Below are 16661 nucleotides of genomic sequence, written 5' to 3' on the forward strand. Positions count from 1 at the left end.
TTCCTCACTTGCTTCTACACCAGTGTATGCCTTCAACAGAGCCAGTGCTATCCTCCATCAAAGTATCAATATTTGATGAAAGGGAATATCTGTCCCAGTGCTGTCAAATTTCTATTTAATACCAGGAAAATCAGCTAAATCAAGATAGAGAAGCACTGTTTTTTAAATCTCAGTGTGAAGCATTGATTGTGTGAAGCATTGATTGTGAGAAAAGTAGTTGCAAGTTAGTAAGTGTATATCAGGGTACTTGAGTGCACTCTGTATTAAGTGAAACTGATGGATACATACTGAGCAACAACAATATACCAAAATACTGAATAATTGTTTTTTTCAATAGGTACTCTCAATTTGGTGGGAGAAAAAATGTCTTATGTGTTGCTGCATAACGTGTAACAGGAGAGCTGAATTAAAATTGTACAGGCTTCTCCACATTTCATAGTGCTTAGCCTTGCAGCCTTAGTGTTTCCCTTTGTATTAACTGTTTTTTACACAAACTCAGCTGCTTTCCCATTTCCAGCCCCAAAAGAAACTTGGTGTAAACATGTAAATAGAGAGTATTGGGCCTTTCAGTGAGGTAATATGCTTATTTACTCAGCTTTTTCTCTGTGTTCTGTTTTTTTCATTCCTATTTCAGCAGTTTCAACTTGACACAGTAAGCTGCACTGCTGGCCAGCAGCCACATCAGGAAATTTTATGTTGTAAGATGTTTAAAACAGTGAATGTATTCCTTTTGTTCAGGGCTTGCAGCTCTTGGCCCTCTGCGTTGGACTCTTTCTGCCCCAGCACCCATTCCTTTGGCTTCTTAAACTTCACTTAAAGAAGAATGCAGATTCCAGGTGTGCCTGAATATTAATACCCAGCTAGTCAACTGGTCTTTCTGAAGTACCTTGTTTTCAATCTTTCCTGTAATATATCAGATCATTTGATGTGTATTTTAAAATGAATCTGAGTAGAATTGCTACAAAAATCCAGTACATGTTACTTCTGTGCATCACTTGGGAAAGTTATGTTTTTAAAAAAAATTATTTTGAAGAGCATACTCTGACTGTGTGTTGCAAAACCGTGAAAACCAAAATACTGCTGGTCTCAGTGGACTAATGCTCTAATTCCACATACAAAAAAATGTGTTGGAAATCTCAGAGAGTGAAATCTGAGTGCTCCTCCCATCAGGCTTCTCCAGAAATATTCACTCACAGTTCACTATCCTTTCAGTCAGTCCCCAGGAATTGCCTTATTTCTCTTTTTGCCATAGAACTGAATTTGGGAAATACGCTATATATTGCCAGCGCTGTGTAGAACGTACCCAGCAGAACGGAGACCGAGAAGCCAGACCTTCCAGAATGGAAATCCTTTCCACTCTCCTGAGAAATCCCTACCATCACTCCCTGCCCTTCAGTATTCCAGTTCATTTCATGAATGGCATATATCAGGTAATGTTATGCAGGCCACGAAATCTGAGCTCTCCCGACCCCCTGCTGTCAGCATATACATGAAGTAGTACATCAAAAAGAGAACAGTAAGGTAAACATGCCTCAAGTTTCATCCTGTGCCAGTGCCAGCAATGGCAGACACAAAGTACTCATGATCTTATTTGATCAAGTAAAAGTAACAGTTTGGGGAAAAACCTTAAAGAAAAAAGTAAGACCTTGTAAGAGTGAGAACTGCCAAAACTGTTTCTTATTTAACCTGACCAGGAGATGAATGAATTAGACTGAAGGAAAAGGAAAGGCATTAAATTCCACTTCCTTTCATCAGACATTTTAGAAATTAAATATCTCAGTGAAGGCCTGGAAGCACAGCTGTAACTCCCATTATCAGTCATGAAGGATAACCATATTTGTTACAGAACTAACATGGCTCTGTTCTTAACTCTTTGGGGATGTCATTAGTCAAAGCCTGGAGGAAACAGTCCATGAGCTTCCAAGCATGCTGCTTCACATCCTGGTTTGTGTTTCCAGCTGTGAGAGGTGGCTGAGAAGAGTTTTAACAATTCATAGTATTCCTAGATAGAAAGCAACTTTTTATATGAGATCAAGGCTATATCAAATAAATTTTTCTTTTCAGGTTACAGAAGAACTCTGCGTATTTTCACCTCTAAGTTTCTTAATTGCTTACTGCTTGTCTTGTAAAACAGGAAAAAAACAATATCCTTTAAATAGTCCTAAAGGGTTTCAAAATTGAAGTGTGGAGAAGACAAGGAGGAACTGCTCAATAGTTATTTACTGCCCAAAATGGTATAGTTCCAAGAGCTAAGAAAATTCTAATAAATTACTTCAATGGGATCAGCTCCATTATTTGATAATATTTGAATAATAATTATAGTGGTATTTAAAAATCTTGTATTAATCTCTGAACATTCACCAGATTTTTAATTTAATGCCAGCCACTGAGAAGTTCAAACAAAAGTTCATGATCCATTTTCAAGATATTTTTTACCAAAACATTTTCAGCATATCAAATACAGGAAAACACCCTCAACACAGATTTAAGTGAATGTCAGCCACTGGTGTCTGTAAAGAAGCCATTTGCCATCTCTTGTTCAAATGCTTCAATACCAGTCACAGCAGACAGAAGTTCATATTTGGGGAAGTAAAATTAGAAGGTTCTGTATATTACTGACCTGTGTTATAGTGACAAAGCAACATTCATGAAATATTTTGAATCCACCAGTGTAGATCTGCCACCTGATATCTCTCCAAAGATGCACATGATGAAAAATGATTAATTAATCTCATTTGCTTCTCCACTATATTGGAAGGTGCAGGAAAATATCATCTTAATTTTTCAAGTGGTATTTGTCACAGAAAACTCAGATACCAGACTATTTGTCATATAAATTCTGTCATGGAATTCCAAGTGTAGCAAGTGCAAGGAAACCAATTCCACTAAACTGATTTCCCATGAGGAAATCTTTTCTAGGCCCTTTTGCGGCAATTTTTAATTTCCAGTGACAATAATGGATGGAATAGGTCTTACAGTCCCACTGTTATTCTAGAGATATTATATTTCAAAATAATAGATTTAGGGGGGGAACAGGAATGAGTTTGATAGCAAAATACATTTTGGCTGCTTTTTTAGGTCGTTGGGTTTGATGCTTCTACCACAGTAGAGGAATTTCTGAACACTCTGAACCAAGATACAGGGATGAGGAAACCAGCTCAGTCAGGATTTGCACTGTTTTCTGATGATCCCTCTGGCAAGGATATAGAGCACTGTCTTCAAGGAAACATCAAGGTAAACAAAAGCCTTTAAGAAGCTGTGCATATAAATAACCAAAGTATCTTCATTTGACAGAGCTTTCTTCAGACAATATAAAGGAAAACATTTTTCAGGCTGAAAACTGTCTTTTTTTCTTAATGTGAAAAGAAAGATTTTTTTATTTAAAAAATCACTTTTTCAGTTGCTGAAATTCATTCAGTGAACTATAGTTAATAACTTTCTCCAAGAGACCCATATTATTCAAAGAAGTAACAGCTTTGTTAAAAAACAAAAAGTAAGCTGTTACAGTTCTTTAAAACTAAAGAGCAATTACAGTCAAACATGGACTTAGAGATTTCAGTCAACATTTCTGATATAGCTCCAGAAGATGACCATGGGAGGTCCAAGAAGTCATTGATACTGGGGTGGAGATCCTGGGAAATTAAAATAAGAAATGGTTCCTTCTTTAATACAGAATAGTTTTAGGCCTCAGTTTAAGAAATTTACAATTTTTGGCTTGCCATTGTCCTGAATTCTAAATTTTAGCTCCCTCTATTAATTAAATTCTTAGCAGTAAAGAGTGACAATACGCAATATAATCTGTGCTTTAGTAAAATATTAGATACTTTCCAAGTCTTTTAGCAACTAATGAATAATTAATTTCTTGTACTTCTACCAAGTAGCTTTCTGCACCCTTTGGCCAATGTTCACAGCTGCACTTTTGAGTCACAAGGTGTGGTACAACCTGGATAAACAAGCGGTGTCACCATGATTAGAAAAATGACCATATGGAAAGCAAAACTTATAAAAGACGTACTTATTTTCTAGGTAATTGTAACTTTAGAACCTACTTATATTACTGCTTCCAGGAAGGAACTTCTATAAGGAATGGTGACATGAAGCTCAGCCGGGCTCCTAAGATCTCTGTTCCACATCCTCCCCATCTTCCCACCTACCCAGCTTTTCTTTCTGAACCACTTTTGGTGCATTTTATAGCAAACTTCATGCCAACTTTATAGCAGTTACTAGAGAAGACCTGAAAAACTTAGGCATGCAGCAGAAGGAGAAGGCAGAGAGCAAAGGCATTTGATTAATTATGTAACAATTCACTTTGTATTATTATTTGTTCATTGGCAGCTGCTAAATCAAGTACCTAGCCTTTCCATGTTATGGCTTGTTTCCAAAGATACTGCATGTGTTGCAGGATAAACAAAAACCAAAAATGTTAATTATTAAACACTTTGACTAAGAAATGCAAGTAAAGTTACACTTCAGTGAGTTTAAAAATTCAAGCTTTGTATGTTTCTAATAGGCTATAGGTAGAGGACATTAAAATAAGTTGACAGTTTCTATTCAGAGGTGTTTTGAAACAGGAAGACATGCCAAATCAGTTCTGTATTGCTTTCCTTCTAGATCTGTGACATTATTTCAAAATGGGAGCAAGCCTCCAAAGAACAACACCCTGGGAAATGTGAAGGCACAAGGACTGTCCGCCTTACTTACAAAAACAGGTTTGTTTAGCAAGTATAATATCTCTGTTTTGTACCAAGATTTGGTTTTCAGTTTCTGCAGTTTCTTCATCTGAGAAACACTGGCTGACTTGAAGCTTGCAATAAAAATAATAAATGGGTGTAACTGAAGAATTTTTTTTAAACATAGTTACCTTTTTTTAGTTCTTAAGAGGTGAGCAGGGCTGTAAAAAAAACCCCACTGAAGTCAAAAGACTGACATTAAATATTTACCCACCGGTTCAAGTACAAGTGTTACTCTGCTAATGTGTTCTGATGCTGAAATAAACTTGTCACATTCAGAGATACTGCTAATCCTCAGGGCTAATGCATTTCTATATCTTCTTTATTTAATAACTTTCTGTCTTTTCTGTAGGCTTTATTTTTCAGTTCAAGTTCATGGGGAGACAGACAGAGAGAAGCTGCTGCTAGTGTATCAAACAAATGATCAAATAGTCAATGGACTTTTCCCTGTAAACAAAGAATTAGCGATGGAATTGACAGCCCTTTTAGCTCAGGTAATCTTTATGCATGAATAACTCACACAGCAGGTTTTCAGGAGAAAATCTTAAACAAACTGATCCATGATTGCTTGACACTCAGTTGACCTCCACTTCTTACATATGAGTCTGCAGGAAACAGACTGGGCTGGAATCTTTGTGTAAGGCAATTCTGGACTGGAGTGGAAATGCTTTACAGCATTCGCTGCTGCTGGCACCAGTATGGCTAAAATGTGCTTTCCCTCTTACACAGACAGGCCCTCTGGCATTAAATATCATGTAATCATATACCATTTCTTCATTCACTATTCCTTCCATGATTTCTGAAAATTAATTCTCCAAAGTAACAGCTCTTCAGTGAAAGTCTAAGACCTCTTTACTAGACATGATGTTTTATTTTTAAAATTTTAAAAGCTCAAATGAAGCGTTTTGAGAAAGTTATTTTTGATGTTGTTACTCAATAAATGTAAACTGATTTTTGTCAGCTGGAGATTTAGCAATCCAGGAGCAGAAGTAATATTATTAATGTCTACAATTTGTGCTTGATATTTAACTTTTTTCCATGGTAGATAGAAAATAAGAAAAAGAAAATCACTAGTGTGACTTTTTTATCAGTGAAAAGTATACATTATTTGACAATTTTGTTTTCCTTTGTACTTGGTAAAACAGATCAGAAGATAGTTCATAATATCCAGCTAGAAATTTACTCTGGAGTAACAAAAAACTTTCTTCATGGACTTCCCCTTAGGTAGAGATTGGAGATTTTGGACGGCCTTTCTCAACTCCAGCAGGGCAAGTCACTTCCCAGTCTAAGTCCAACCAAACACTAAAGCAAGTTTTGGAGAGATTCTACCCTAAGAGATACAAGCAAGGTTGTTCAGAGGAACAGTTAAGGTGAGATGGGTTTTTTGATTCATACTTTCTAAAGATCTAGGAGTGAAACATGGAAGTTTTAAATTGTCACTGGGAATAATGTACTGTTTGGCTATATTTGCTTAAACCTGTGTTTGAAACTCATTTTCTCACTGATCTGAAGAACCCATTTCCTCTGCATATTTCTAATCTAAACAAAGGACCATTATTAATAACACATTCCAGCAAAAGCTGTAGCATACAGCACTGCATAGTGTTACAAAACCCAGCGATTTTGAAATTCTTATTTTTCTTATTCAGCAAATCTAACTAGGTCTGTCTGTGCACAGACTTTTAAAGCATTACTGAAGTGAAGGACAAGAGGACGTGATCTGTTTGTTATTCTAGTGTGCAATCTCTGGCAGCCAGTCAAATCAGCAATGTGTAACTTAGTGGACTTACTAGTAAGGTATCACTTTATTTAAAATTAATAACCTGCAGGGCATTTAAATCAACATCCACTGACATGAAAACGAGTGGAACAGTGTAATAAATTATCCAAAGTCAGTGATACAGTGGTTTTGAAATCCAGTAAACATCATAGAAATGTTCTTCAGTACAGAAAATTTTCAGGTTGAGAAAATTTAAAGCTATTATTTTATGCACATAATAACATTATTACATTCTCAGAAGACAATGGGGCATTCAAACTTAGGCAATGAGCTTCAAAGAACAAATTCTAAAAGGTCTCAGATTAGATTAGATTAACTCATGGAGGGAAAGTGAAAGACCTATTGAACTGTTGAAGTAGTCCTACACTACAAGATCTCAAGATTACAAGATTACAAGATTTCAAGCAGAGCTGGAAATCTGTGGTATGGGAAGAATCACTCTGTGCCTGCCCTGTTGCCTCTATTTTTTTTGCTAAGGGTGCAGTTTGACTTCATAAGCAGTAAGACCAAAGCTGCAAGTGATGGATCTTCCTTTACTACACATTAGCCCTCCCTTTTCTTGGGCTACATCTAATAACCTTATGACTGCAGGTCAGTGTCCAAGAAAGGTATTCTGGGCTGGGGGTTTTTTGGGTTTTTTGAGAATCAGTTTTTCCACAGCATTGAACCAACTTGCCAAGGAACCACAAATTCACAAAAGGAGCCAGAAAAAAAGGCCCAGTGTGAACACACTGTGCATCAGGAGCAGCATTTTGGGTAGCAGTGCTCAGACACTAAAATGGAGAAGTGCTAAGCCACATCTTTCACACCTCCTGCCAAGCCACGGGTAAAAATATGTGCTAAGCTGGATGGATTTTTGGAATGACAACTGACATAGCTGTTGAGTACTGATAAAGGTACATTGATTCTCTGTAGAGACACATTAAAAGCTGTCCCAGACTTTCTGCCTTTATGCTGCAACTGCTACATCAATATATAATCATAATGTTTCAGAAATTAGAAGATACTTAATAATTTTCATGTGCATTAAAATATTAAATGACATTTTGGATTTATTTAATTCTGTATCAGCAGTAGTCCTTGTATTAACTGAAATTATCATTTTAAGAAATGGATTCTTTTGTTGCTTATTAAACTTGCTGTGGGCAAGCATTGGAATGCCCTTCAGTAAGTAAATCCTTCATTTCAACAGACAGCTTTGCCAGCGACTGTCGACAAGATGGATGGCTCTCCGTGGGCACAGTGCCACAGACTGCGTGCGCATTTATCTCACCGTGGCCAGGAAATGGCCTTTCTTTGGGGCTAAATTGTTTGCGGCAAAAGTGAGACATTTTAATGAGCTTGATTGGGGAGGGAGAGAAGGGGCTTAAATATAAATATAATTTGCAAATATTAGTACATTTTTATTGAAAATAACTGTGTGTACATGAGCTGATTGAATCTCCCGTCATATCACTTTTTAAGTTATACACTGGTGAAATATAATAGCCGTAGTACTAAGCATATCATAATAGTAAACTTTCCACTTACTGCTTGTTTTACATTATTAATCTGTATTTCCATTTCCTTATATCTTAGTTTGAGATAGCCTTTTAGGTTTAGACTCTTTTTACCTGATAACTAATAGAACATTGAAAAGGTATCGTTAACTGGCTCTGGAAACTGAACCTTGCAGAAGCACTAAAGGTTAAGAGTATTCAGAGCATTCCCTTCTATGCTGGCCTCTCTTAATTTATCTTAACCACTGGTATCTTAATTCTCTTGATTCAAATAACACCTCTGTTAAAGAGAACTGTCACCTCATGCCTTCAGTTTTAATAGGTAAACCCAGTGTGTGTGTGTGTGTGTGTGTGTGTGTGTATGTGTATACATATATATATATATATATATATATATATATATATATATATATATAAAATTGCTTGTCAACACTCAGTTCTTTGTATATTTATATATATGAGCTAGTGGAAAACCTATAAGACAGCTGGCTATTTTATTAATGAGACTATATATTTTATTGGACTAAGTACCAGGGTAGGTTTCAAGTGTATTAGTTTGAGTTCGTAGTTCTGCCACTGGCCACCTACATGGCTTTGGGCAGGTATTTCAATTCCTTTACTGAAATCTACACTGTGAGGGAACTGAAGTGAGAACTGTGGATGGAGAGAGGTCTATAATAGCTGAAAATTAATAATTATTCACATATTGCCTCATTTTGAATTAGTAATTAAAGAACATTTCTCTTTGTAGCCTCTAGCAACACCCTCAGTTGAGAAGTCCTTCATATGGTTTGCTGTCCATGAAGATGGCATAAGCATCCTGGATTACAGCTCCATGGTAAGTGAAATTGCTATTTTAAATTTGGTCAAGATAGATTTTATTAATAATTATATGGAGAGATTCACCACCATACTATCTAAAAGATGTCACTAGCTTTTCATGCTAAGTTATCTTGTCCTTCTCTTAAAGCAAAACTTCATTCCTTTTAAAATGCTTTAATGTTGTCATCATTACAGTAGCACTAATAATAGAAGTAATGAATTCTTTGCACAGAATTTATTTTTGTTTATCAGATACAGTTTTTTTTATAATTTAATGAAATGTTAATGTTTTAATCATTCAGATGTCAGGAAATCCATAGTTATTGTAATGTTATCACAATAACATTAATTTCATTTTCCTGGAGACTTAATTTTCCAGTATTATTCATAATACATACACTCTGCAAAGAGCAGTTACTTTAAAAGATTGTTATTTTCATTGTATTATTTTTGTTTAATAGTAGGTAATATAACCCAGCGTTATTTAATTATGTCATTTTAGGCTCAGATTTTTCTTTGATTTGCAACACAAGTTTTCACAGAGAATGACTCGTAATCAGTGTAAAAAGCAATGCCTGAGAAGATCCCTGCCTTCATTTATATCCTGCAAAGAAAAAGAATGGCATGCTGCTATTAGCAAGTGCTAATACTGAATATCAGAAAATTAAAATCTCAGCTTTATAATTGTGCTGATATGGGCCTTTTCATTACATTTCTTTGCAGTTAAATAATAAAACAAAGAGCACGAGGAGAGCAAACAGCAGCTCTCAGGAACAAGCAAAATGTGGTTGCATCAGACTGCAGAGAGCTCTGCAAACACGGCTCCTGGAGCTATGGCATTTCTGTAGGGGATTGCCAGGTTAAGTACTGGCAGGCCTTATTTGACATTCAAGGAATGCTCAGCTTCCAGGGAACATTGGGATTTTCTGTAGGAAGGATCAGGGATATCAGAAATGATGTTCCAAGGGGTAGAGATAATACTATTTCAAAACTGGGGCAAAAGTAGGTTTACTAGGGAAGGACACTGTTATTGTACAAACATTGTCTGATGATGAAGTTTAAATGTAAACATCTGCAGAAAAAAATTATGAGGTGCAGCAATAAATTAAATGCTGATCTTAACTCAGAGGCCACTATTATGTTGTTGAACACTGAATAGTAAGAATTGAGGGATGAAAAGCTGAGGAGCCTTGAAGAGCATTTAAGTTTCATCAGAGTTGTGAAAAAAAAAGAGAAGAGAATTTAATTTGTGTGTTTGCAAAACACACAATAGAATACTGGAGTTAAATTCCTTCAGATATCTCATACTCTGCCATTTAATTTATTTAGACACTGCTTCAATTTCAAATGGAATCAGTAAGATTAACTTTTCTCAAAGTCAGTCAAGATTTGGGTAAATGGAATTACACACTTGAGTTGAAATCTTCTTATATTTTATCTAATTAATTTGGAATAGAAATAGAGGTCAAACTCAGAAGAGTTGTCTACAGTGAAAATTCCTCATCATGAAGGTCTAAATGGAGTTATCCTAAAATTCACAGTAAATTTCAGGATTCACAAGAGGCTACCTCCACTGAAAAATATATGTGTAATTACGTTTTTAAAAGAGGAATTTGTCATAATCTGTTTTTCCTGAATTGTCCTGCTTAACTGCTTTGTGTTTTGTTCTGGGGGTTTCCTTTTTTCAGCGATTGACAGTTACATACACATATAAGAGTCTGATGACTTTTGGAGGCTATCAAGATGATTTTATGCTGGTTGTTAACAATGCTCAGACAAAGGACAAATCAACTGAAAAACACCTTTTTGCCATGACAAAACCAAAGGTTGGTATATTTTCTGAAACAGCTTTCCACCATCTGCTTTTGTGCTCTGTCTAGTGGGTAATCCCTAACAGATGTGAAAAATGAAACACCTTTTTTAATCCCACCCTGCTCAGATTACTAACGCTTGCCAGATGATTTTAGAGAGCAAATAATTAGTAATGTTAGGGCTAACTGTGACAGTACTGATGTGTTCCTATTCTTTTTGTGTCCCTGTCTATAACATTCCATATTTTTCATAGAAGGACAAAAAAGGCTGATAAGGACAGAAATTACATGCAGTACCTAAAACTTAGTCTGTTTGCCTAATCATCACCAGAGATGATTTTTCAAAAAGTACATTTGGTATCTACAGTGAAATTGTAGAACGCAACATCTGAAAGACCAGTCACTTCTTAAAAATCCTAGAATATTTTTCCTTTTGGTAAAAAAAAAAAAAAAAAGTCCTGCTTTTTAAATCTAGATATCTAGATTCTCTCCACTGGTAAGACTGACTGTATTAAAAAACAAAAACAACCAAAGGTTTTGCTGTTAGTTTGAACAAATTTATGAAATAATACAAAATTCCATATATAAATTTGGTTCAAAACATGATTCTTCATACAAATAAGCATAGTAAAGTACACGTGTTGAAGTTTCCCTCAGATTGTGCCCTTACAGAATCACAGAACGGTTTGGGTTGGAAAGGACCCTAAAATCACCTAGCTGTGTCCTGGGCAGGGACACCTATCATTAGACCAGGTTCCTCTGAGGCCCATCCAAGCTGGCCTTGAACACTTCCAGGGATGGCACATCCACAGCTTCTCTGGGCAACCTGTTCAGTGTCTCAGCAAGGTTTGTATGGGTCAGAAAGAGAAAATATGATAAAAACCTCCCTGAAGTCTTTATTCCCTTCATCTACCCTGCATCTTGAGTTCTCTGAGAAATAGATACTTTTTGGCAAAACTTCTCAGAGCATCATCTTTTGGACTTCAACATCTCTCTCAAAATCAAAGAAGTAATCTCTGAATCATTTAAGACTGTGAAAGACAAAGTATCTTTGATACATCCTGATGGGAATAATATTACATTATTTGCAAGGAGCAATAAAAAAAGCTTTATTAGTTATATCCTCTCTCCCCATCATTAATTTGTTAAAGTACAAGTACTTATCCAGTTGATGGTGATTGTCACTTGCTAAAAAGTTAGCTATTTTTTCAGCAGTCAAAACACATCATTGTATTTTTCAAAGAGTTTTGTATGTTCCTGTTATAGATTCTTGAGATCACTCTACTGATTGCCAGCTACATTAACAACTTTCATCAGCTAAAAGGAGCTGCTCATCACCTCTCTGCTCCAGCATTACTGGCACCTCAAACTGGACAGAAACTCAAGGAAATGGGGAGCCAGCCACTTCTTGCAATCAACAGACCAACTAAATGTCCCACTTTGTTATGAAAGGATTATGTATCATGATAATGCATCCTTGTTAGAGGGTTTCTACGTGGACTGAAAACCTTCTGTTGTACAAGATGTAGAGCGTAAGCAGCTCTGTAAACAAAAGGAAGGTGGACAGGTTTGCATTCATTCAATTGCATATAACAGGAGTAGCCCTTTAATTAAAGCTGTGGCCTGAATTGGAAAGATGATGCGTCAGTTAAAGGGTTATGATTTACTGGGGATTGCCTGTGCCTACAGCTCAGAAAAAATGTATCTGTTTATAGTGATGGAAAAAGGTGTCATTGGAAACAATTGTACAGATCTTATAGTTTTATAGATATATATACTCAGGGACCAAACTGTCTTCAATTCCTCATCTCTATTTTTCAAAATTAGATCAGTTGTATAACTTTCATTTTGAAAAGGCATTTTTGTTTAGAAAAGCAGTCAAATACAAAATACTTTCCACTTCCAGTAACCATCCTTATTTGCTATATAAGTATCATGGGACTAAAAGGAATAAATCCTGTATAATTGTTTCTCCTTTGAAAAAAAACCCAAATACATAAGCACATCATGTAACTATTACAAATTTAAAGGGTATTCTCATGATACACTCTAGCCTTTGTTATACAGCTGTTTTACTTGGCAAATCTTCAGCACTTAGTCACTTAGTCAAATTTCTAAATAAACTTATGCTCCAGCCTTTTGAAAAAAATCTTAATTGGATAGGCACTATATTTAGTACAGTTTTGTTAAACAAGACTCTGTACCTAATTTCTCTTCTAATCCAGAATAATAATATAATACAGATGGCAAGAATGACTCACAATTCAAAACACAAGAACACCACAGAAAACTATTGATTAAAATGTTGTGAGTAAACTTGGAGACCTAAAATCCATGTACAATGTGTATAATGTGTATACATTGAGTCAGAATAATGTTTACTTCTTGTTTTTAATTTGTATCTATACATTTCATATTATAATACTAATTAAATGTTCTTGCACACTGAAGATACGATGCTGCATCTGCACTATTGGACCTAGGAGCACTTTCCAGTTGCCTTTTTCAGGTGTAAACCTCAGTGCTACATAGGTCAAATGCATAGAAATTACATCCATTGTTTTTCTTGTCCTCTCTTTTTTGTTCCAACGCAAATAAACCACTTCTGCAGGCTCTGAAATGGATCAGCACCATACTCTTAATAGATAATTTAGGTACAACCATGAAGGTACTCAAACATAAATCACTTTCATGGACATTTTACAGTTTCCACTTCAACTCATGTTAATGATCATGGATCATTAATCCCTTACAGCCAGTCCTTATTGGTTTTTGTTTGACTATTACTTAAAACGGAAGCAATTTCACATTGAAACATCTCAGTCTTACGTTCTTTAAACATTTCAAATGCTCATACTGAGAGAAAATATATTTTCAGCTTTTTTTCCTCTATTAAAAGTAGGGAGTATCGTCCTAAAGAATTAAAATAGATTGGAAGGGAAATACAGGCCATGCAGAGAATATGGTCTTAAAAAGGGGTAAGGCAGACAGGCAAGCTGGCTTTCTTTAGAAAGCTCTCAAAGTCCTGCCACAGCTACTAAAGTCCACAGGACTCAAGCACCACTTGATAAATGGTACCATAGGCCATAGGCTTCCTCTTGAAAATTACAACCAAACAACACATGTACTATATCCAGATGCTTTCACTTTTGCAAGGTGGAAAGAGCTTCCTGGTAACTCCCACCCTTTGGTGGTGGTTGAGGCACTAGACCCTTCTTTTTCCATGGGGCAGAGACAGCAGCAGGAGGTTTTACCACCTCCTAGGCAGCCAGTCCCCTGCCATCATCCAGGGAAGCATCTTGGGAGCTACAAGAGACCTATGGCATTACTTCTTGTGTTGCACCCCATGGAAAATGATACAGACTCCATGGTGAAATCCATTTATTAATTAAACCCCCTTTGCAATCAGCAGAATAATAACTTAATTAACTAATAACAGGTTTGAGGGGTGTTTACAAATGCACACATTACTGCATCAGTTAGGTCACAGTATAAAGCTTCTCAAATGTAATTAAAAACTTCAATTTACAAACACAAAAGTCTTCTTGTAATCATGAAATTTTGATAACCTGGAATACTCCAACTAGTAGTCTTTCCTAATTGCCCAGTCTCAAATGAATGTTGCAGATCACCTTCTGTTATTAGAAGGCAAAAAAAGTGGAGCATTTTACTAGTGAGCTTGTTCTTTTTGAAATCTTCATTGAAGTTGAGACTTCATGATAAACAATACAAACAGCTGATGTGCACATTTGGAGATTTCATTAACAACATTACAGACAGTTGTTTTATAAAGCCCTGTACAGTCTATGAAGCAGAGTATGACCTTCCTGCCTGCCTTTGGGTAGGAGACTCGAGATAGTGCTTTGCTTTTTTTTGTTAAGCTGTGCTGCTGCAGTATGTGCCTACATCATTGTCATCAGAAGCAATTCATGCATTAGTTCCCTTCTTTTGGCATGACTTTCCAGACTTACTAACTGCTCATTATAGGTCACCATTAATCCCATGTAGTCACATGACTAGAAATGCTGTGTTATTTTATTAAATAAATGTACTCACAGTTACCATGACAACAGTGGGTTAAACAATGGAGCTGCTTCCAGTTTGATTAGCAACAGTGAGGATTCTGTAGTGACAGTAACCTCAGCAGACACTTCCCTTCAAGGTAACAGGGTCAGCAAGTGGAGTCTCTTTCACATGCAAGCACACTTCCAAATACAACTCTGCATATCTCAAGGCCTTGCTCCATGATAATCAAGCTCCAGAGCTACTTAAAGAATACCACACAGTGCAAGACAGCAAGGCTGAAAATTTCACAGTCCAAGCAGATAATCTGTTCTGCCTTTCCCACCAGCCCAAGCCTCATGAGTGCTCTGCATCTCGGTCTTAACCTTAAGTCATCCATCAAAGAAATTCATACTGTGCTACCTAATCCATGACTAAAGCCCAGGTAGGAACCTGACCTTTCTCACCTCAGCAGTGGTGATGCTGTGGGAGCCGTCAAATGAGCAGCAGCTTCTGGGACTTTTGCTGGAAAACTTCCCATGCTCAAAGCTTGCAGAACCCAGGTTGTAAAAATACAGCCTAGGTTGTAAGAATACTATCAGGATGGTATTAGTATGTTAATACATGCAAGTAGACTTCACCTTCTGCTATGAACTTTTGAATAGCTTTCATGCTTGCTATGAGTTAGTAGTCAGAATCAACAATCCATGTAAATGATCAATGAATCTGAGCTTGACAATGACTGAAAAATCACTAGTAAATGTCTGTACAAACAATCACATTGTTTTGAAAAGACTATTTGGAATGCAATGTAAATTAATATATTACCTGAACTTCACTCTGCCGTGTCAATTTTTGAGTAGCAGTATTAGCAAGAGAACGGCTGATTTCTAGAACAAACAAGACCCATTTACTCCTGTAGCACACTAGGCAAAGCATAAAACTTTAAGGTTTTAATACAATCCATAAAATGAATGGGTTTTGTTATTTTATATTTAAATTTTGTTTAAATTTGAAATAAAAGCGTATACTTCCCTATGAAAAGAAGTATGGTAGGTATTTAGTGTTGGAGTTCCTTGTCAGACTACCAGTTTTCACAGGTTTTAATGGCTTCTGAAGGAAGAAAATCATTCTTGCATAAAGGAATGCACCACGTAAACCTTTAGGTAGAGTTTTAATAGTCCATACAGCTTAGTGCAATCTATTAGTTTGAGTTAAAATTAACTAAGATGATAAGTAACTCAGTAATACTGAATTAGGGGAAAAAAAGTTTTGTGTGTGTGTGTTGGTTTTTTTACACTTTATTAGGGCAAAAGAAACAGAGAAAGATGAAACATAAATACTGGAAACTCCAATTTAAATTCCAGATTGGGTTTAAGTACATTTACTAACTGCACACCCTTTCACTGTGCTTACATGTGTACTGCAGCATCTTCCAGATTTGCCACCTCTGACAATGAGTAAATGACTGTAAAATACTTTGCTTTTTATACTCCTGCTGTTGCAGAAATAAATGCAGAGGTCATAGTGCCAGAAGCAATTCCTACCATAGTTTTCCTCTACTTGGCAGAGCAAGAGCAGCTTTATCCAGGGGATTTTACTACCTCTAGGTGCTGGTTACAGATCAGCCCTGGCTTCATAGATTGACCAAGATACCAGAAACGTTCTGTTGGACTGAAATTGATTAAAGAAGTGAACTTAGACAGACATCAGCATGATTTGCAGTGTACAACACTACATAATTAAGTTTCTTTCTGGATTTTAATTAGCAAGACCATGGTTTCTATAGAAGGTTAGCAAATTCCTGACAATATGCATGTAAAAACCTGGAAATAATTAAAAAAAGACAAAAATAGCCATATAAAGGCTTCTGGAACTAAAGCTGGGTGATTATGCAAGCTAAATTTAGCAAAAAAAAAATCTTAAAGAATGAACATTACTTAGGGTCAGGAGAAGGATACATCAGCCTTCTTTCGGTAAGGAAGACGGAACAGTTAAAATGAAATCTAAGTTAATC

At 36.1% G+C, this 16661-nt stretch overlaps 1 protein-coding gene across 5 annotated transcripts in view; it reads left to right on the top strand.

The window, feature by feature from the left end:
• Nucleotides 1–15482, top strand: part of PLEKHH2 (pleckstrin homology, MyTH4 and FERM domain containing H2) — a 55880-nt gene extending 40398 nt beyond the window's left edge. For all 5 annotated transcript variants that reach the window (XM_005523381.3, XM_014252945.2, XM_014252946.2 and 2 more), the window contains 10 exons: nucleotides 739–836; nucleotides 1253–1430; nucleotides 3079–3234; nucleotides 4612–4709; nucleotides 5083–5224; nucleotides 5955–6100; nucleotides 7703–7832; nucleotides 8761–8847; nucleotides 10520–10657; nucleotides 11909–15482. In XM_005523381.3, coding sequence (XP_005523438.2) covers nucleotides 739–836; nucleotides 1253–1430; nucleotides 3079–3234; nucleotides 4612–4709; nucleotides 5083–5224; nucleotides 5955–6100; nucleotides 7703–7832; nucleotides 8761–8847; nucleotides 10520–10657; nucleotides 11909–12091 — 1356 coding nt within the window. In that variant the 3' untranslated portion in view covers nucleotides 12092–15482. The remainder of the gene's footprint in view (nucleotides 1–738; nucleotides 837–1252; nucleotides 1431–3078; nucleotides 3235–4611; nucleotides 4710–5082; nucleotides 5225–5954; nucleotides 6101–7702; nucleotides 7833–8760; nucleotides 8848–10519; nucleotides 10658–11908) is intronic.
• Nucleotides 15483–16661: the final 1179 nt, after the last annotated feature.

Source organism: Pseudopodoces humilis, chromosome 3 (genome assembly GCF_049639895.1).
Source record: "Pseudopodoces humilis isolate 2021_Gansu_Grassland_sample_001 chromosome 3, ASM4963989v1, whole genome shotgun sequence".
NCBI classification, from domain to species: domain Eukaryota; kingdom Metazoa; phylum Chordata; class Aves; order Passeriformes; family Paridae; genus Pseudopodoces; species Pseudopodoces humilis.